The 23,000-nt window shown below is 41.6% G+C and overlaps 1 protein-coding gene across 10 annotated transcripts in view; it reads left to right on the top strand.

Annotated features, from left to right (window-relative positions):
- LOC110973162 (uncharacterized) overlaps positions 1 to 23,000 on the top strand; it is a 74,461-nt gene that overhangs the window by 40,793 nt on the left and 10,668 nt on the right. For 6 of the 10 annotated variants that reach the window (XM_087129906.1, XM_087129932.1, XM_087129934.1 and 3 more), the window contains exons 2-7: positions 2,715 to 5,940; positions 7,027 to 7,185; positions 10,701 to 10,742; positions 13,609 to 13,791; positions 15,286 to 15,402; positions 22,066 to 22,283. In XM_087129906.1, coding sequence (XP_086986032.1) covers positions 2,715 to 5,940; positions 7,027 to 7,185; positions 10,701 to 10,742; positions 13,609 to 13,791; positions 15,286 to 15,402; positions 22,066 to 22,283 — 3,945 coding nt within the window. The remainder of the gene's footprint in view (positions 1 to 2,714; positions 5,941 to 7,026; positions 7,186 to 10,700; positions 10,743 to 13,608; positions 13,792 to 15,285; positions 15,403 to 22,065; positions 22,284 to 23,000) is intronic. The other 4 variants (XM_022223746.2, XM_022223750.2, XM_087129912.1 and 1 more) reach the window with 3 other exon arrangements.

Below are 23,000 nucleotides of genomic sequence, written 5' to 3'. Positions count from 1 at the left end.
TTATGCAGTGTAAAATGGTTTCATTTGTATCTAACATGATAAAAGACTCCATACATACATGTATGCGAGTTTACTCGCGTATGTATGGTAAAGCTTTCCATTTTCTGCAATCAAGTTCATGAATATGTGCGGCAGTTGTGATGAAATCATTTGAGAAGTCAGTTTACTGCTTAATTATGCAGTACTTGATGATCTAGTTCTTACATGTATGTTTTTGTTAGAATATTCCAGTGAATTGACTAAAAGGAATTTTACACTTCTTTGAAGAACAACAGAATGATCAATTTTTGTGCATAAAAAGAAAATTGCATTTGTAAGATAGATAAATACTTAATTCCAAGCTTTTTTCTTGAAACCTTGAAGTGTACGTGTGTACATGTAGGATATAGGCTAATTTTACAGTATTTATTGGAAAATTCTGTTTTGGTGCATGCAAGCTGCACTGTGCTTCAGCCTTGAGGAACATGCATTTCCTGTCATCTGAGAAAAACATGAAACAGAATAAATTTTCTAACACTGTAAGGTTGCAAAACAATTACTATTGAATTATTGTGAATTACTTTTGTTCCCAGATACTGACATCTTGTCTATTTATACAATATATTTGGAATAATAATACTTCGCCAGGCATAAGTAGAAACTATTCTTGTGATGAAATTAAAGTTTAATATTTGGGCGTGAAATATTCAAGTGATAAAATATTAGGCCCTAAATTACAAAACGACCGGTATACCCCGTGCTTCCATTTGTGCACAAAATTTCATGTACCTCATGTCGGTATGCATACATGTACATGTAAATAAACATAAAATGGTGTCTTGATTGCTAAATTTCTTTCTTTGAAATGCCTTGCAGTGAGAAGTTCCAAGACTAGTTACAGTTCTTTAGAAAATGTCTTGAACCGGGGCCCGTACACATGCACAGTTTTTGTCAAAAGATATTTTATTCAAAAGCTTCTTTGTTACATGGCTTTGGATTTTCCGAAGATTTGATACAGTGCACAGTTTCCTTTGTGAAAGGGTGCTGAAATCAATCTGTTTTTATCTGGGACAAAAGACCCTCGGCCTTTTCATTCTCACTTCATCACCTGAAACTCCCATTGCACCCCGAGTATTCATTGTGAAGCCAAGCAGAGGCTGCATTATGGGCCTGCCATGCTGGCAGTGAGTGTACATGTACATGTATGACTCATCAATACCAACTCCACAGGTAATAAAGCCTTAGGTCAGGACTCCTGGTTGGCATAGTAATCGATGATTACTGTGGTTCAAGAGTGAATTTTTGTCTATTAAATGCACTTACAGTAAAATACATGTATTGCATTCTGGTATACTGTATACAGGATATGTCGCTTCTGACGTTGAATGAGCAATGATTACAGAATTTCATTTTAGAAAGTGCAGACATGCTTGTTTGTGCTGTGCATGTACATACAAACACAAATTGAGTGTTTAGCAAATGTTCTCAACACGAGTAAGTTTTCATTACAAGCAGAAAGGGAGGTACATGTACTGTACATAGGCCTATTATGTAGGCAACTTTCCACAATTTCTACTGTGCATATGTACCAGAGATACATGTACATGTACGTGCACTCTACATGTACTGCAAGTGCCAGTGCATGTACTGTAGTTTGAAGACAAGAATATTCACTAAACATACACAACGCCAATACATGTACACTTTAGCCTTGGAACATCATATCTACTGCTCATAGTGATTTGGAGGTACAAGTGCAGTACATGTACATGACAGGAATGGAAGGTTTCCGTGTATATCTACAGTGCACATGTACCATTATACAGGTACAGTGACTGTGTGCGCATGTACAATGTCCCATTGCACATGCAGGCACATGATGATTTAAAATGACAGTTATCCTGTATATTGTTCAAAATTGTAAAAATCATACTCATGTACATGTACGTACCGATACATACATGTATACCCATACATGTACATGTGCATACCCCTGTGTGAGCTGGTGGTCACTTTACCAATATACAAAAGGCAAATGTGCAATTGAAGTGGAAGAGATTAGCAAACCGTATCATGAAATTGTTTTCTCTTTGAATGAACACTTGTTTTAACCTCTACGTAATTAAATTCAATTACAAAGCATAACTGTAGCTAGAAATGTATTATACATGTACATGCACGTACGTTGTACATGTATATGTCCAGATACACATGTATGATACATATACATGTAGATGTTTACTGTACACATGTTCGCATATGGTATAGATGTACATATCGTACATGTACAGTATGTACAGTGTGTGGTTACTGATCTAATAAACTCTATGCTGATACATGTACAGTACAGTTCTCGTACATGTACATACTGAAAGTACACGTACATGTAACTGTATACATGTACATGAATTGTTTAGTTTTAATTTTCAGATACTGGTAGACCGGTAGAAACACTGCTGTGGCAACCTGTGCATTGATTCTGTAAGGTTTGGTTCATATTAATGAGCTTCAATATTCTTCCATTTTCCCTGAGTGTGTGATTCAGCCAGTGAAATCTGAATCAGTCTGCATCATTGTACCACAGGAGATGAATAAAAAGCGACTGCATTACAATCCAGTTTTAGTAGCGATGATGGTTGATTTGTCATCCCAAAACGTCACAATGTGTCGGCCTCTTTATGTTGATAAAAGAAAACCATGGAACTGAATGTGCTTTTATGATTTATTTTAAACAGGCCACACAGGTTGAGAGCAGGCTTCCAGCCGCTGGACACCGTCAATCCCTTCTGAAATCTCCGAAGCCCGTTCCCAGCAAACTCAAGTCACCGGAACTTAAACCTCTCCGTGTCTCACCCACATCCGCGGGCTCTGGAATCCCTCAGAGGTCGGGCGTCTTACAGAGCAAGCATCTCCTGATTGGACAGCGAGTCTGGACAGCAGACGGGCGAGTGGGAACGCTAGAGTTCAAGGGGAAGACCCACTTCTCCCAGGGGTGCCTGTGTGGGATCCGGTTGGATGAACCCCTCGGCAAGCACGACGGCAGTGTGGATGGGATCCAGTATTTCAAGTGCAGCCCCAGCCATGGGATATTCATCCACGCCTTCAAAGTGCAGGCTGTGAACTCAGCCGGTGAAGTGAAACCATTAGAGCTGGCGCCAAACACGAGCGGAAAGCTTAGACCTTCATCACAGCCAGGAAGTGGGAAGGAATCAAAACCTTCCAGTAAGATACCAGCTCTCGGAGTCAGCGGGAAAATTGCCAGACCCAAATCTTTACTTGTGACTGAGGACAAGGCTCCATGCAAGGCAACTGTGGGCAGAAAGAGCTTGCCCACAAGGTCTGAAGTAACGAGAATTGAGTGTTTTTCTTCAGAGAAGGCACCAAACAGCAGCAAACTGTTTCAGAAAAAGAGAATCAGCCCCGCGGACTCTGGCATCACTGTCCCGGGCTGGACTCATGACAAGACACTGCCGACCAGTAGACTGCCATCCATCCAATCGAAATCCCCCTCCGTAAAATCCCATGATGCTACCTTTACGCTAGTTCGTGAGCATAGCCCTGCAAGCCGGCCGCAGCCAACAGAGAGAAGCCCTGCATCACAGAAGAGAACCCCTGAACAATCTAGTCCTAGAGTCAAGAAGTCACCTTGCGGAAGCCTTAAAAAGGGACTATCCTCGCGACCAAGTCTCAATGACCTGACACAGCTGTTGCAAGATGACACCAATGCAGATGGCGAGGAATTGAAATTGCGAAGAGAAAGTGGATCCAGACCCAAAACCAACCTCAACGAAACTTTTGAAGTTCGGGCTGGGCCACACAGAGTCTCCCCGATAACAGGGAAGAAGAAAAGTCGCAAAGACACTGCGTCGTCTGCTACCAAAGACCTCAACTTAACTTTTGACGTAGAGAAGAAGGCGTCCCCACTATCTTGGGAGCCTGGTAATAAAGTCACATCCACACCAGTATCATCAAGTGAAAACACCTACTTCTGGGAATCAGATGGGATTCCACAATCTGACGTCAGAAGCACTTATGATCATTTAGACACAGAGGAGGACGATATTGAGTACAATGAATTCTGGGCTGTGCCATCAACGCTAGACACACCCACAGGCAGACTGAGGTTTGATCTGCTGACTCCAGAGGAGTTCGAACAGGCCTTGAAAGACTGTAACATTCCCCTGGAGAGTCCTCAAAACAAAGTGCCCCCAACCTTTGAGGAAACATTTACAGAGCCACAACTCACTGAGCCACAACTCACGGACCACTGTAAACCGAAAATCTTGGATGCTCTGACAGTTGTCGATGATGATCTATTAGTTGCCTCTGACTCGACATCTGAAAGTATTCCTTCTTTCTTAGTGCCGGCCTGGAGCATGGATTCAGAAGCAACAAATCTAGACACAAGCCTATCGGAGCATAAAGACTCAGAAGACTTCAGTGAAATAGAACAACAGGAGGTCAGCAAACCTCAAGTCCCAACAATCAGCAGAGATTTAGAGGCGGGCAAAGTGACTACAGATAACAGAAATGACCTAGCAAACAACAATATAGAAGTAGACCCAACATTGAATAACGCAGAATCCACTCAAATAGCAGGTAGTAGAACTAGAAACAACAGTGCAATGAATGAGTTTATTGACAAAGTTAGTCCCAGTGTGCCCCTTGAAAAATCTCTGTCTACAAGTGAAAGAATGGCAGATTCTACAAGCGATAAGATTCCCCGGGTTGAAAACACCTTACTCAGTGAAGATGACCAGTGCATATTCACCGATGATTTAAGTAACGAGTGGAAAAATCTTGTGCAACAGGCAGAGGAGGATTTGGGTGTACAAGAAGTGCCGCAGACCTCTAATCTGGCTGAGGTTAAGAGAGATGCTGTCTCCAGTAGTAATGGGCCTTCAGCTGAAGTACCCACAGTTGAAGCAACTGACTTACTTTCACCAAATGCTTCATGTCACACAGCATCCCCCAGCCAAGAAACATTTGTGAAGGTCAGTGTACGTGAAGGTGCAGTGTCACAGATCAATCCAAGTTCAGGCAATGGAGAACCAGGTTCCGCCAAAGCAGTTAGCCCAGCAATAACTCTGAACATTCTGAATGCAACATTTGACAGTGGTGTCAGCCCTGAAAAGGAGAAAAGTTTTGCATCCGAGGGGAGCAGCGAAAGTGCCAGTACTGTCATTGGTGATGGGGCATCTGAAAATGATCACGTTCAGAACAAGCCAAAGGGAATGAGAGAAAGGTGTCCGTCTGCCGAGCTTGAGACTGTTACACAGTTTGAAATGGCTGAGATGACCTCGCCATCCTACAGCAAAAAGAGATTTGAACCGGAGACATTCAATGCGGGACATTCCCAACAGCCTGCAAAGGTTACAGGTACGCAAAAAGAACCCCAGAGAGGGAAAGAAAACAGTGACCACTCCAAGTTACCTAGGAAACGAACGTCGTACCTCCAGCAACCAAAGTCTTTTAGCTCGAACAGAGACAGCGAGTCATCCAGCAAGAGTCAAGTTGCTGCTGCCAAGCTGAAGCTCGCTGCCGCAAAACCAACTGACTCCAAACCAGATGCACCGACCCAAGATAGCAAACCCAGGAAAGGCCACACCGCTGCCCCTTGGAAACTGATCAGCAAGAATCCCACCGCTACCACCAGCAAGTCTCCCAGCAACACCACAAGCACCATTCCAAAGCAGAAGGCAACAGAGACTGGGTCTAGCAAAGATGCGAAGACCAGCAACAAGCTACATGTAGGAGGGGTCAGGAGTAAAATTGACACGGGGAGAAAGTCAGTGGACCTGACAGGCAACAAGCCTACCTTAACCAACAAGAAGTCTAACGGTCAGAACAGTACCTCCTCTTTGGAGGTTGAACCCAACAGTCTGTCATCCTCCAACAGGAGCATGAAATCTGATCTCAGTGGTGTTGGCACAAGAACCAGCAGTAGGAGCAGCTCAATTGGTGAGTTTTTCAGAGTCTTCCCGTTTTACTTGAATAACTTGCCAAAAACCCCTCTGTCAAATTATAGAAAGTGTGTTCATTTACATACAGGGGCGTGTTTTTGTGATTCTAACTAGAATCATGTTTCTGCATTGACCACTTGTTGAGTGTTTTCTTCACATTAGTTATGCTTGTGTGACTCACTCTTCCGACCAAACAAGAACCAAATACTGGAGTTGGTTCATCACCATTTCAAAAATGGTGGAAAACGAGTCGACAATTTTGTCATCTCTCAAATGAGTGAATTTGCTTATCGCCATATTTGCTGTTACATGCAGCGTATCAAAGGGGGTACTGGTACATTTGATCCAGAACATGAAAAGAGACAGCAACAGTGGTAAGAAACTTGTTAAATATGGAGTAAAAATGACATTCATCCATGCCATCTGCCACAGTGTATCTTGTAGCAGATGAGGTACTGGTAACCATTTCTAATTTTTCACTTTTCATACATGTCCCTGTTATCACTTTGTGGTCATGAATGAGTTTCTGGGTAGGGATGACAAAATCAAGACCTTAATATGCATGTGGGAGTTTGGTTTTTGCATGATACATGTATTCAGGGTCACAGTGCAATGTATACATGATACATACATGTACATGTACATTGTACCATACAGAATGAACAATTGCATTATAAGTACATGTACATGCCCACGTATACCGTACCTACGTACATGTACATGTATTTATCTCGTGGATGCACACCGGTACATGTTTTGTACATACGTGTATACTACAACATAATGTTTACATTTCAGGGATACAGATATTACATATTAAGGTACATGTACGTGTGCAATTGTGCATAGCCTGTTCATATCCATATCAAGTTTTTGTTTCGACTGTATTTTCCTTCATCCAGAGATAACTCAATTTTCTGCCAGTATGCCACATTAATAACCTGCAGATGTTATGTAATGTACTTGCCATCCAAATATTTCTGTTATTGGTTGTACAGCGCATTTGAATATTTTTGAACAGAATTTGCACTTAATAAATTCATTTAATAATAATAATAATAATTCCACTTTCACTCCTCGGCAGGGGGCAAGCCAGCCAATAAAACAACCTTGTCCCTGCGTCACACGGACCGAGCGCGCCAAGAGCGCAAAACCAGCACGTCCACAGTCAACTCGGAGGTTTCACAGCGGACAGAGTCCAGAGCCTCCTTGTCTTCAAGACTCAGCTCCTCCACGTCAGACGGTAACTCACCAAAAAACCTCTGTCAACCTCCTCTCTCCCCTCCTTCTCTTCCTCCCTCTTTATTGTTTTTCCCTTCTCCTTTGCGGTGGTGCATTCCAGAGGGATCCCCTACCAAACACTGGAGACATTTTCCCTGCATCTTGACCGGGCCTGGGATATCTCTCCCCCCCTCCCTCGCCAATTTAATTATTAGCGGAGTGATCCTGTTTGTATCCTACATGTATCCAAGCAGTTGCCTGTAGATGAAGACAAATGGACCCCCATCAGCAGAAACCATAAATTGTTCTAGCATGAATCATTGCTGCATTTATAACCGTTTCCTTCGTGCCCTAGTTAAAAAAAGTTGTCTTGACACTGAAGAGTTGATTACATGCAGATGCTTGTACATTGTACATGTTGCTCAGGCACATCTGGATCCACTGTGCAATGTGCACAGCTTTATTACCACGTTAGGAATAGCCATAGAGCGTACTTGTTACCAAGTACTGGTACCAGAAATTACATGTGAATGTACATGTAAATGTGTACATGTACATGTATGTTTACACATTAGCCCCTAACCCTCTAGGGTGTATGTAAAATCATATTGGAATCGGAGGATTTGGGACTGTTAGGGTTAGGGTTTGGAGGGTAAATTCTGGTGGAGATTCTAGTGACAATCTTTGATAGAAATAAATTTAAGTTCACGCTAATTCTGAAGCAAATTACAGAAAAAAAATGACTATCCACATATCTCGTAATACACGTCGTTCAGTACATTGTTCAGTGTAAAAAAATTAAATTCTATGGGGCAAATCAGTTTAATGCTTAAGTTATGTTTTATGTGAATAAGTTCCAAAACAAACATCAAGGCCTTCAAGTAAACCAAAGATTGTTTTTTTTTTACTGATGATCCAATTGCTAGATGAAATTCAGTATCTCAGTGGCAAGCATTCATAAAGTCCATCAACCATGAGGCAGTTGACTTGCAGATGTTTTCCAAGTCTTAAGGGTCTCCCTAGGGACGGCCCACTTTCCTCCATCAGGGAGTGCAGGCATATTTCCCTTCTCTGTAAGGTTTACTCTGTGCTGTCTCTGGTCAACAATCTCCCAGCTCCCAGGACCTTCTTAATCTCACATACTGGGATGGTGGGGGAGGAAGGAGAGAGCTCGCCAAGTTGGCCTGAGCATGTCACTAACGTTAATAAGAAAGATTCGGAATGTCAGAGATGCTGCAGTATTCATGCCATGCATATCTTATCCCAAAGGCAACTAACAGGTTGGGCATATCCCTCAAGGGCGAGTGAGCTTTTTCTTTTTTTGTTTTCAATAAAAATATTTTCATCAGATCACTGTAATTTTCATTTTCACTTCGTAAGGTAAAAAGCTTTATTTGCAAGATCCCGATAGAAGCATCCTTGGCAAATACAGACTTCTGCATTATGTCATGACTGTAAAATCTGTTACATAATGATCGCAGTTGAAGCAACCCGCATTTATGGGAAGTGAGTTTTGTTGTGTACTCGGCATCCTTCCCTGCTTTTGTGACTTTGCCACATCGCATCATGCCATTTAGCTTGAGTCCATTGAGAAAACTTGTAACCTTGGGTATGATCTGGCCAGAGCTTTGTGATTTTACATACATGTACCAGTACCAGACAAGAATACATGTACGTCAAGGCAGGTTACCATTTAAAAGAAAACACCAGTGATTTTTGGCACATGTAGTAGTCTGAAAAGAAGGGTCAGCCAATCCGTCTTTCTTTTTATTTTAACACTTAACCTATGGTATAGTACTTGTTGAGTTCCTTAATTTAATTCAAGGTGTGGTTTGAGTCAGCAGACAGTGAATCGGTAGACATGTGCAAAGAATGAACAGGTTATTGCTGTTTTCTAGATCTGACACGTACATCATGTTAGACTAATGCATGTGGGTAGCTCTTAATTCACCAGCCTTTTAGCAGTTTTCACACTGGTTATGCCGGCACAATATTGCCATTACGTTACTTCAAAACCCGTTTAACAAACAAGATCAGTATATTGGTACTACCGGTAGAACAGGTATAATGTTTGGTTTTTGTTTTTTCCTGCGGTTTCTGTTTCCAGTTCTGCTTTCAGATAAAAGTGGATGGAATAGAGCTTTATTTGTGTCCATTTTTGATGCACATTACAGGAATATATGTGAAATGTTCAAAATAAGCCTGAATTTTTTTTCGTTTTGAAGGCTTTTCATGCTGAAGAAGCATGGAGGAAGCATTCAACCATGTCAACACTGAGAAAATGAAACGATTAAGATACTTAATATGCTAAATGTGGATTTGCAAACCATTTATAATACATATGTACACGTTCATGGTCTTCTCCATTGCTCTGTTTTTAAACAACCAAGTTAGATTGCTGGTCAGGCTTCCTTTATTAACTATGTGTACATGTATGTCAGCTATGCATTGGTAATTTCAAACATACAACATGAGTTTTACTGTGTAGTTTACAAGTAATTACATGTACATGTACCATGATTTCCATCAAGAATGTAGGAAAATATGAGTGAGATGGTAATCTATCTTTTAAAGTGCTGAACCACTCTGATCCTTGTCTCTAGACCCATCACTCAGGAAGATACCAAAGCATCCTAGCTATCTGTGCAATTTCTGTGGATGAATTTGTAACTGATCAAATACATTTTAATGTTCATTTGCTATGCCGTGCTCAGGCATTCTTTGAAGAATGCAGATGTAGCATTGCCCGGCAAAGGTGTTTGTTTGTGCAAAGCGCGGCATGTGGTATTCATTCACGGAGAGAATTTCTGTGTAAACTTACAGATGCCATTATGGAAGGCACTAGTGTTTCTCAATTCATCACAACCCTGCTTACTGTAGGACATATATCAGTACATTGCTTTACACATGACCTTTTGACCGTTCACTTACTTATGAAATGATAAATGCACTGAGGCAAAGCAATTTTTCCTGCATATTACGGAGTACTGGTACCTCTTTTTGTAATCCATTTGAATTACATTTATAATCATACGATGAGTAGGACTAAATTTTAATTTTTCTTGAATGCCATAAGATATAAAACAGTAGCCGGTGCCATTGATTCATTTTAATACAAGCTGTGTCTTCAGTAGGCCTCCAAACTGCAGCATGATTGGGAGGTAACTGCAGCTAACTGTGTGGATCCTAAACAGCAATAAAGGAATTTGAGCTAGTTTTTGTTTTTCTGGTGTTACTTTTAATGCTGTCATTCCCTTTCTGTTTTGTGCTGCCAACTCTTTCTTTTGTCTCAGCTCAATGTGTTGTTCAGTTTTCAATTTGTAACCAATCTTTGTGTTTTTCCACTCCTTGGTTTTCTCTCACAAATTGCTATGTATTTCATAGCAGTTGCTGGTCACCCCTTACTTTTTTGGGGGTAAATGTCAAACCTATGTTTTTATAAACCCTGATTATTTTTTGCCCCCCCTGTGAGTGAAGACAAACATTTTGATTTAACACACTGTTTGTGTTCTTTCTACGCAACTGCCATTTTGACAGCAGCTAAGCATCACGCAAAGCGCCCTCGCCCTACTCCCCGGAGTAAGTACCTGAGTTTTTGCAGAAGCGGAAAGTTGGGTTTCAAGGTGTCATTTTTCCGTTCTCATCATCTCCTCATTTCTCATTGTTTCTCATGGATGGCACAAGCATATCACGCACAATCATGCTTAAGGGGCTTTATTGAAGCTGATGGCACTTAAAGTCAGACTGCATACGCGTACATCAACGTGTATCTATACATGTAAATGTATGTACGTGTACAGTACATTAAGTATGCCTGTCTGCTGTTATTCAGAGCATCGACAAAATTTTACACCATCACAGTGAGTGCTGATGGGCTTCCGTGCGGCGGCCATAACTCAGTAATTTGAGGGGCAATTTTGCTCAGAGCACAGAACTCCAACCCACTAAGTGTGTAGCGCTACATCCTCAACACTTGAAGAGCCAATCTCCTCGTACCAATTCATTGTGAGGAATAAGGGGCGAGAAATTATATACTGTGAGACAGCATTGTCATCCAACCTGCTTATATTAAGACCGTAGTTTCTGTACGTTGGAAACTGCCGATTGCTTGAAATTTGAGCCCATGTGTATGTACAGTACATGTAGCTACCTATATGTACATGTAGAGATGGATGTCACAGATATGTAACCTTAAATGAAAAGTGGATAAACATTCTTCTGCAAGACAGGCATACTTTGTGTAAATGTTATGTTTACGGTTTGATGTCATTCGGACAAGCTACTGCAAAATTACATATCTGGAAATCGGTATCAATAAGTCGGGTACACACATTTCTGACCTGTGCACTGTGCAGCAAAAATTGCAAGCATTCGTAATGTTGCTTTCAGAAAAAGTAGTTTGTATCATCAGAAATTTGAATCAAAAATCTGCAGACTTGAGATATGTACCTCCATTGCATTTTCAATAATATTTGGATGTGATTTTGCCATTCACCCTGAGTGTTCCATACTTTATTTTTGGCCTTGTCACAATATTCATTACTTTTTACCATCTCCCAAGATTTTTCTGCAGTTTTGTTCTACACGTACACAGCTTGGAATGCTTTAGCACAGCTTTGAGTTATGTGATTTTAACTGGTACATGTATGTGCATTTATGTACCGATATCTTACTATTGTTGCAGCATATGATTGATCATGCACTGGAACATGCAGCCGCCATTGTTTTTGCTTGACTAGTTTACTTCAGCTGAAATGGTGTATTGTTGTGGCACTTTCTGTATTTATGCACTTTCCCGTTTCCTTTTTTTAAATTGTGCTGGTGCTTTTTTCCACTGGTTCCTACAGGGAATCTACGGATAAACTGTATATTTGTTTATTTTTCTAGCAGTTATTTTTGTCGTTTTTTTTGTTGTTTTGGTTTCTTGTTTATTATTTTGTTTTATTTATTTATTTATTGATTTTTTTTTGGCGTGCTTGCTTGCATTGGGTGACAGATCCATCTGATTTATGGAGCAGCTATAAGAGAACAAAAGACACCCCACTGTCGCGCTGTGGTGATTGCAATGGCTGTGCAAATTCCATCATTTTGCTTCTCCATTTTTCACCATTTAATAAAAAAAATCAGAAAATCATTGATCCCAACCCAGGTTCAAGCAACATGTCTCAGAAGCATTTAAAGACGTGTGTTCTATGTATCCATGCTCTGAATGCAAGTTTGTAATAAAGATTTCTAATATTTTCATATCTTTCTCCCGTTTTTATTGTCTGTGATGAAATCAAATTGCACTGTATTGTTTTTTTTTTAGCTTTTTGAGTATCTGATATTTTTTGCTTTTTTTGGCTTCATTTGCTCTTCGTATTTTTCGTAAACTCTGTTTTGGGCGTCCATTTTACTACTGATTTTTTCCATCATCTTTAAATGTTCAATTTCTTTATTTGAAAAATTTCATTTCACACACTTTTATTTACATGCATGTTCATGAAGCTCAGAACTATGTCATGGAAATTGTGTTATTTTAAAAGTGACATGGGTGTTTGTCCCTAGATTTAGGCAGAATCATACAGAAGAGTAGGCATTTTCATACATGCTCCTTTCATAAAATACACAAAAACCAGATCAGTGGGGACAAGCCGAATCTGATCAATTATTTGAGTCACCTGCGTCTTCTCTGAGTCACCTGTGTCTTCTCTGTGTTGTACAATAATAATCTGACGCTCCAGACATTGGACCATGTAACTGAATTTTGTCAATCAAAACACTTTGCTGCACAACCTCATGTGCAGTTTGGGATCCAGAGGGGGACAAATGCAGCTCATGGGGCCCACTCAAATCTTCACCCCCCAACTACCCCTTTTATGCTGTGATGGGTTCAACCCCATTTGGGGGTGTCTGTATCCCTTTTCATGAATACTGGCTCCAACTGAGTTGATAATGCTTTTTTCTTGTAGATATTTTGGGCAACGGGCACCCAGCACATATATTGTTCACATTCAGTAAAAATAGCGGCACAGATATACATGTATACCCTCAGGCTATTAACTTGAAACAGCTTGGACAGTTAAGGCTCATTTTAATTGCAGTGTAGATAGAGTAACAGTGTTAATTGTCTAAGAGTTCAAATTTACAAATCTTGGCACCTGTTTACCACTGACCAAGTTGAAAATTGCTTGCAAATGTGCATCCATGTACAGTATACAGAATTTAGCTGGCTTAAAACATACACATTCATTCAGCATTGTTGTCTACTGTTTGCAGTCTATGAAGTCATCCTTGTACATAGAGTCCCATCTGCTGCAATGCTTTTGGATCCTTCTTTTTGCATTAGCAGCATTCGTACTCTTGTAAGTGCGGGATAGTAACTACATCACATCTCACAAGTGCACTGTTCAGACAGCTTTTGCATGTACATGTATGTGATGCGGGCTCCTTCTTTCTTCTACAGAAGAGCAGTCGCTGTATACCCCCAAACCCCAAGCATTCAGCTTCTCCAAACCCAGTAGGCCAGCTCCAGTGTCACTGGCCAAGCCCAGGAGCAGTGCTGGCAAACAGACTGACGGGAACCAGTCCAAGAATGACTCACAGCTTGCCGACACCCAGCCAAATGGCCTTACAGCTGTAGATGCTGGTAAGTTAACAACTCTCTTCAACAAGCAGTGGGCATGTTACATGTAAGTCATACCTGCAGGTAGGCAAATGCACTTGTAACAAGAACTTGAAGCTTTACTTGGGAGAGATAGGATCAAGAACCAGCAGGACAATGTTTTGATGAAAGTCATCTTCTAGAGTTTATGAGTCTGCAAAGTTTGTGAATCTGTACCCTGAAAGACTTTACGACACACAGACATGACAGAAAGTAATACTAAATCATTTGGCACCTTATCCGATGAGTAAGCTTTTCATTAAATGGTCCCTGGCATTCATGGAATTGGCAGGAAATAGGAACAGGAATAGAACATTTGTTGAATTGCACAGGGCGTGGGAGCATGACATCGTGTTTGCTGATGGATCCCAGGTGTGTAGGCAAAAGCCCCTTGCAGGAAGTTTAGGCAGACGGCTGGAGTACAAGTGCTTGGCATTGCTAAAGATACAACTGGCCCAGGCCTAGTGCTTCTAGGCTCTATCAACCTCATCCACTGCTTGAACTGTTTTCGTGTTGTGGTCACCAGGTCTGCTTGCATTGGCACTGTATTACACAACATCTGCAGATAGAGGGTGTCCACGCGTAGAATCCTGCACACTGTCCATTGCATTTGCTCATTTCTTTCCGAAAATCTCAAAGTTTATTCCACCCACAAACTGCTGTGCGAGTCTATGCGGATTGGTTCACTTCACACGCACATACAAGTACGTGTAGCATTCTGTGCGTATTAAGCGTACGGGCATGGAAGAGCTCTCTTGAGCACTGTTATGTGTGGATATACATGTGCATGGGCAGTACTACAGGTTATGTACCTTAAGTCCTAAATCCTTCAATTTCAGCACGATTTGACAAACACCAAAGGGGGTCAGAGTTAAATCTTGACCTTGAGCATTGACGGGAGCAGGTGTTGGGATTGTGAGGACACATTGGGTTGCTAGTGTTTTGTGCTCTGTTATTTGGCAGTTCTTCAGTATTGAGCCATATACCGTTACATGTTTGTGGTATCAAAATGTATACAATGTTAATGTTGCAAGAAGTAATATATTTTGACTCTATGTTAAACACTCCCGATTTGCTCTAGAAATAGGGATGTCTTCTTCCTCGGCTCATGTGAGAGACTCCAATGCCATTTGTAGTTTCTGAGTGAAGTACCATGTGCATGTATACCGGTATGCACGTGTACCACAGTATGTATTTACTCTGCATAAATGTAGAGACTGGCTGGTGGGATTCTGGTACACACAAGGAGACTGTGCAGAAACCGGTCAGTGCAGCAAAGTTCTTTGAAATGCCAAGTACACATGGACTTGTATCTTTCGAAGTGATGTTGGAGTTGTTTTTTTGCTGTGTAAAAACATGCCACCTCTTGGTCCTGCATGGAGCATACAAAGCTGCCATAAAGCACCAAAATACGGTAGAAAAATTTTGTGTAAATGTATGCCATTCATCTTGTTATTGTTTGGAATCGATTGTTGACAGCCCCAGTGCGACGCCCAGGCCCTACAACCAGGCTGCCTAGGACCTCCCTGCTACCAAGCAAGAAAGGGGACAGTGCACAGCATAAGGACTCTGCAAGGAGGCCCTCTGTTGGCAAAGGTAAGAACTTGACAATGCCGTGTCACCTTAAACTGGGCCTGTAAATAAGTGGTTAACGAACTTCCTGCCGGGGATTCCGGATCCAGACACGTATGCTTTATATGCGTGGCCGGGGTCTCTGAACTCCGAACAAAGGGAACAGGGCCTTGTAACAAAAGACTGTACTCAGAACAAAAGACCAGGCTGTTGGGAATTACCGACATTTTTTCACTCTCAAAAGTGGAGATAATCCAGCCTTGTATAAAATATGACATTGCTCTTGTGAAGCACAAAGCTGCTTGCTGTTGGTTAATGTCAGTTTTTTTGTGGGGGGGGGCGGGCTGAAGGGGTCAAGGCATTTAAACACCTGTTTCCCAATGCATCTGTTGCGAAGACCTCCAAAGCAGGCTTCCGGTTCCCTCATGGATGGATTTACTGCACCCCAGACTTGAAAGCGTTAAGATCCAGGGTGACTGACGTTATTACTGGCTGTATTCCACACCGCCTCCAGTCTGTTCCTTTTCCAGCCCCCTGTGTCCCGCAGTGCCAACTGCTGTTGGCCTGTGCAGATGTGTCCCAATAAGTCCGCCATAGTCTACATGTACATCATGTACCTGAAGTTTGGCTCCAGTCCAGGCACCAGCCAGAATTTTTCCTTACAGCACAGCAGCGCCTTTTCTTTCCATTTTGTGTGTTCAGATGAATTGTGACATGTGTCGTACATGTACTTGTAAAACGTTCATCAGTCATATTGGCCATTCAAATTAGGGCGGAAAGTAAGTCCTGCTCTTATTAAATATGTGTGTTCATCAGTATAACTCAGTTTCATGTTATTGACAAGAGGCCATTGCAAATGATTACACATAGATGTAGGGATGTATTTTCTGTAGATTTCTTTATGTCATTGTACCGGTACCGATATTTGCAACTTATTTTCTTCCGAGGAGCACAAAACCTATTGGTCTTATCAACACAAGACTCTGTCTTTGTCAGTGATGATGTGGGTTGAGGCCTGCATACGACGTTCACTGCGTACACTAACAGTCCAGTCTATGTAATGTGCAAATTGAAAATTTAATCCTAAAACCACCCGTAGCAGGGGGAGAAGCACAATTTCTCCAAAACCGTTGCAGTGCATTCTTTTATTATGCCCAGCCTTCAGGAGTTTGTACGCTGGTATCTGGTGGTCACTTTTGACACATACATGTACATGCACCCTTCTTGCAAAATGTCAACTATTCTGAAACAGATGAGCTAATAATGTTATCCGATAGACATGTACACACTGTACATGCTCATTGGCTGCCACTTTGGAGACAACGGTGAGGAGGAGTTGGGTCTTCTTGGAGAAGTTTCACCGCATCTTCTGTTTCCCTCAAACCATTTTCCTGTGCTTTTATAATGTACATCAGGGTTGGGTTTGAGGGACTGCTGAAGAAACAATCTGTAATACCGGTTGTTTGAATCTATGGCACCTGTACCCAGCTCTCATTTTGTAGTATTGAAGAGAGCATGTTCATTCTGGTTATTTGTACTTTGTTTCATTTTTTTAATATTTCGCCTAGATTTTTAACATGCTCATACATGTACATGTAAACAATTTTCACTCTGTCTCACCCCAATATGGCATGATCCCCCCCCCCACCTGCAGTACTCCCGTGGGATGACCCATATGGGGATTGTCTGCACAGCTGTGAGGCACTTGACAAGGTCTGCCCAGTTGGTACATGTACCACTGTGTGCAGCCAAGTGAATCATGTTGAGTTCTCTGTCACTGCTTCCTGTGTTGGCACAGCCTGAGTGACATCGATGACCCCTTTGTAGGCATTTCTCAGTTTTAGGGAGAAGTTTCGTTGTGCATTTTTAGTACAGGGTTGGGTCTGAGGAGCTACTTAAAAAAGCAGCTATTTTTGAATTGACGATTGTACATGTACCTGTGTTGTAGAATTCAAGAGAAGTTCTTGTAAAAAGTTGTTATTATTTTTAAGGCCAGATGTATTTCACTCAGCTAGCATCATGCAGATGATACACTGAAGCACACGCACATGTAGGTCTACATGTGAGTGTGAAAGTTTCTTGTAGTCATTCAAATGTATTTGCGCTACCTTTCAAAGCAAGAAGAAATAGCCGAACCAAGTTAAGGAGAGAATTGCACAAGTGTTTATAGCGAGCTAAAGCCTGTACAGGGTTTACCACCGTCCAAACCCTACAAAACACTTCCATGCTGGCATGCAATTGCATGTACATGTACACTGTACCAGTACATGTAACAGGTATACAAGTGTAGAATTAGAAAAAAGCAAAATACAAAGCTACCAAAAAATTACTTTATGGCTGAAATGTTGAAAAGGAATAGGGAAGTGAATTTGAAGTTGCAGAAATTGTGTCGTCAGGAGAACAGTTTCAAGATAAGCCGGCACCTTCATGAAGCAAACACTGTTGCTAGGACACTGTCTTAGTGACAGGTAGTTTCCTCTTCCTGCCGATTGCATTAGTCACTGCTCTCGCATATCTCACTCTCCAATGCCTACCCCACTGGAGTCCCTAAATTTGCAAAGTATTGAGAGAGGGTGGAGAAAACACTGAGCCACACTCTGTCGCAGTTGACAGCCAAGCCAGCTTTGATTGTAAATTTCCTCTTTCAGTTACTCCGGGGAAGGGAATCCTCCGTTTCCGTTTGTTTGTGTGTGAACCCAAGCAGTACATTAAGCCTGTTCTCTGTGAGCCTTGACATTAAGTTGAATGTGACCGTGCTGTGCTGAATTGGTGTGAAAAGTGCACAGTCATACAAAAGAGGGGGTGCATACCAGTTGGAAACTGAGTCCTTCAAAGTTGACGAGACTTTTTGTTCCTATGAAGTTTGGGAAACATTCTCTGTTGCTGTGTGTTGCTGCCAGTCCATCAAGGGCGGAGGTGACTGGATCTTACACAGGGGAGTTGTTGTCTCTTCTTGTCTGAGCAAGTCTATTCAGATTACCACTGACATCCCAATGGTTTGCAAAATGCAACGGTGGTTTTTGCACGGATGCTCTCCACTCCAACGGACCATAGCGGTGCGACTCACCTCACAGAATCTGTGGACTCACGTTGCGCATGTGCCACACGGCTGTGGGTAATTTTGTTTCTTTTCAAAGATTCTAAACGGCCCCTTCACTAGACCTTCATTTTGGTTTGCATTCTTGTTTCCCCCTTGGATAGTGTTTAAATTTCCATATGAATGTTGGAAGATCTATAAGGTTGTGCATGCATGAAATGCAAGACAGTATGAAAGTTAGATTCATCCACCACGGTAAAATTAATGATACAAAGATGACATTGTCTTCAGTCTGTCTCTTCCTCAGCTCACGGGTAAAAAAAAAAACCATGCTGAAGCACAGGTTGGTACTACATGTACAGGGTTACAGTGGGCACGCAGCAGCTAAAGTTAGGAAAGTGCACCAACAATTTTGGGGGATTTTTTCAGTTACTTTGTATTGAAGTTACCATGGCAATTACTGGTAGAACTTTCTACAATTTTGAACTTGCATCAGTTGGATTTTAAAATTTGCACAGTTTACGGTTTCAAGTCAGATTTGTGAATTCTTCCAATAAACAAGAGCACGGATGACGGAAGCATTTACTGAAATCACAGGGATTTCTGCTCTTTATGAGTTACTTCTCTTTCATCAGTCAGTTGACAAAGAATTCCAATAAAGTCACTTGAAATTCTTCCTCAAGTGCAACTCAGACAACCTAGCTTCTTCGTCTGGCCGCAGAGTAAACAAATGAACATTTTATTAGTGTTCTGTCACAGATAGTACACGTGTAAGTGCCCGGCCTGCACCAGCGTCTTTCATGTTGGGCGAGTTTGTTATTACAGATGAGTCACTGTATAATGAAAGAAGCAGTGTGTGTAGAGCGTCCATATGTCAGAAGGCATGTTCCTGCAGCAGTTTGTTGGTTCTATTCACAGGAAACTTGAACTGTTATTGTGTCAGTGATCAGTGAATGGTTTGGCAGTGCAATGATAAATTAACCTACCCCACACGTTCTCGAGTAGGGAAACCAACAGAAGTGATCCTGGAACACTTGTCGTCCATGAAATTACGTGATGCACTTGTACATGTAGTATCTTTGTGAAGTTGCACCACACCTGCAACTGAACACACAGTACTGTACATGTAGAAGATTATTGTAAGCTACAATAGCTTACAATTTGCCATGGAAATTGGTGTGGACAATATTACTTACAACATGCTGAAGCCTGCAGACGTTAGTTCTAAAGAGGGTACATTTGGTACATGTACGTGTACATAAGGTATTCACGGTATTCGCTGCATAACAGATCTGCTGAAACAGCAGTCCTCTTGTCATGATCATTGATCTGTAGATCTGTGTACATGTACTGGTAGCAGTGGCATAGTTAGGGGGCCTGGGCATGCACTTGCCCCCCAAAAAATTCGGGGTGTCCCCCAGCTATATTGTAGGTGCCCTCCCACTGAAAAAAAAGCAGATGAATGGATATTAAACAAGGCTAACAAAAACTTGCCCCCAAAAACCACACTACTGGAAGCTGGTGCCCCCATGCTGGTGCCCCCTTGTGTCCCCCCCACTAGTAAAATTCTACACCACTAGTATAATGACTGGTAGGCCTAGACTCCCTATCCCCTACATTTACATGTACTCCTAAATCCCTAAAGTACATGTACATCTGCACTGTGTTGTGAAACTAAACAAAAAGCTGTGGGTGAAAAGGTTATACAAGTATTTCTTTCATTCCTTTGTGGAGCAGAGTGTCTGTTGATTTGACCTAGTCTACCATGTCTACATGTGCAAGACATGATGCTTTCCAATTTTAATGGGATTCCAGATTTTTTTCTTCTTTTGTTTCCTATTTTTTCCTCCCTTTTCAATATTCCGTTCTGTTGTCATAATACTTTGGGTGATCTGCAGGGGGCTATTTCCTATTTCTCCTTTGCCCTGGTCAAATATCATGCCTGTTGTTGTAACCTTCGCAGTCAGAATAGGCAAAAGTTAAATTAGAAGTTTGGAGACTTACTGTTCAAGAGGTTTACAAACCAGTAATAATCCAAATGAATCCTTCATTTTTTTCCACAAGAAGATAACCTTATGGCAAAACATAAGATGACACCTGGAGACAGTTTTGGGGTGTATAGCCTACACTGTACATGTACATGTGTTCAGGGGCGTAGGGACTAGGGGGAGTTTGGGGGTGCAGCACCCCCCCAATAATTAATACCAGTTGGCATGTATGGGGCAGCGTGGGCAAAATCTCGGGATTCTCGCAAAATGGCAGGTACTGCGCCGGTGAAAACAGCCACCATGGCGATGCACGCACGCACCACCTAGTCTGAGGATCGGTTTACATAATCTTTTCTTTGGTCAGTACACATGTGCGAGCTTGTTGCAGTTGTTTTCATCGGCGCAGTGTGGTTGCTACCAGCTATTTTGTGAAACTCCTGCATGTTTGCGCTGCCCCATACATGTGGCTTCTTTCAGCAAATGAATCCAAAAATTGGTGCATGCAGAAAACAACTCGAAACATCCCCCTGCACTTTGTGAATTTTACACGAGAAGAGGTTGACGAACAAGTTTTAAGTTGGCAAATTGACTCTGTCACACACAACCCCCCCTTCAAGAAAATGCCTTTGCTGCTTCCCTTCATGTGTTGTAGGTTTCATGTACATTTTCGGTCAAATTAATGTGAATATGGAATATATTCATTTTTACTGATTATTTTGCTTCAAATTGTCAAAAACTTGACCGGTCAACACAAGTCACATTTTGTCAGCAATCAGTGCAACTGAATAGGCTGTTACTGGGATTCATTCATCCATAATGTTATCTTGCCATAATGCCATGGTCCTTGCTCAAATCAGTCACCATCACTCTCTTTCCCCCAGTCTTACTGCTATTCCCACTTGGCTGAGCATCTTCCTCTGCCAGACAGTCGGGTTCTCGGCTGTGTTGTCTTTTGATTATCTTGCCGTTCCCCCGAGGAAGTGTGGCGGATCCGGGAGTTGACTGAGCACACTGCAGTGCTTTCACTAATCTTTGTCAGCTTCCCATTGCCTATTTGTGTTGACAGCTCTCACTTCTGAACTTTTCTCCATCGTGTGCATCAATAATGAAGTTGAAGAAATGAACACTAGCTGAGTGTGTGGTCGGACTTGTTGAAAATGGAACATGAATCCAGTCAAGTTGGAAGTTGCCCTAGAACTTAATGTGGTTAGAAGGAGCGGACCACCCCCATTGATTTTTCTCTTCAAAAATATGCACTGCTGCCCTTTAAACATTGTATTGTTTTCCTGCAGTAGTTCCCTGTATGCATGTACATGTAAAGGATACAGTAATACTCATTTTTTTGGGACTACATGAAAAATTTTTCTGTACTTTATATTTGAAAGTTAAGACAAGATTTTTGGTGGTTCATTGGGCAAAATAACAGCTTTGAAAATTCCACATTAGGAAAGATTTGAATAGTTATCCTCAGAAAACTTGTGTGAAATCAAAGATAAAATGAAAAATACCTCATCGGTTAAAGCCTTGTTTGAAATGTATAGCCCTGCCCTGTTTTATAAGAAGCTAGTGTCTTCCTACACAGTGAATTCTTATATTCTCCAAAGTGATTCCATGTAATTTTTTTTGTTTTTATTTGTTTGTTTTACTTTGCTTTTCGTCCAGAAGCTGAGACTACCAAATCCACCAAGGGCCGGTCCAGTCCCTCCCCGGCCCCCTCAGTGGACCCAGAGATCCTGGCCAAGGCCCAGGCCGACGTCAAGCGTCTGGAGGCCCTCTGCGAGTCGCGCACCAAGGAGCTGAACCTAGTCAAGCTGAGTCTGAGAAACGGGCTGCAGGGATTGGAGGCAATGACCATATTAGTACAATACCTCACCCAGACGGTAAGATGGGGGGGGGGATTTCATAATAACAAGAAGGTTTTGTGGTTTCATAAGGGTCTGAGGGAGAGAGTAATGTTGTTTGGAATGTCCCTGTGGGCATATGTACAATTACATGGAGTCATTGCCTTCCCTGATGCATGCATGAAGGTGATCCATACAGTTTTTTATCAGTACTTGTTTATTTAACCTATCCAATTCATACATGCGGTGAGATATTAAAGAATAGCTTGCATGTACAAGTGTTGTGAGTTATGATTGGTATTGTGTTACTTCTGGGTGCAAGTTTTTTACTCTGTATTGGAGTACATGTGTATATTTCTAATTGTTTCTCTCTAATCTCTGGCGGGTTTTCTGTTCAAATGTGAATGAGTTGTTGGATAACCAGACTCATACTGTCATGATATGCAACTCCAGTTGCCACATGTTTCAGGTACATTGTGAATTGGATCAATGTGATCTAAAATATTCAGCAGCTCAAATAAGGCTACCATGGATGAATGCATGGTTTGACTCTCTCGCACTGAGACACAGTGTGTATGTACATAGAAATTTATGACCATGCTGTGTTGAGTGCTAAGAGATAGTGAGAAAACAGAAATCGCAATTTGGTTTGATGGTACATGTATTTGAAACTGGCTTTTTGGTCTAAACCTTCATATGTTTGTACATGATTATTTCATACCAGTTTTTGGCAAAACATATTTTGTAAGAAGAAAC

Source organism: Acanthaster planci, linkage group LG02, assembly GCF_054643075.1.
Source record: "Acanthaster planci isolate LZ-2023a linkage group LG02, COTS_SCS, whole genome shotgun sequence".
Classification (NCBI taxonomy): domain Eukaryota; kingdom Metazoa; phylum Echinodermata; class Asteroidea; order Valvatida; family Acanthasteridae; genus Acanthaster; species Acanthaster planci.
Note: the sequence above shows the minus strand (reverse complement) of the source record. Positions and strands in the feature narration are given on the sequence as shown.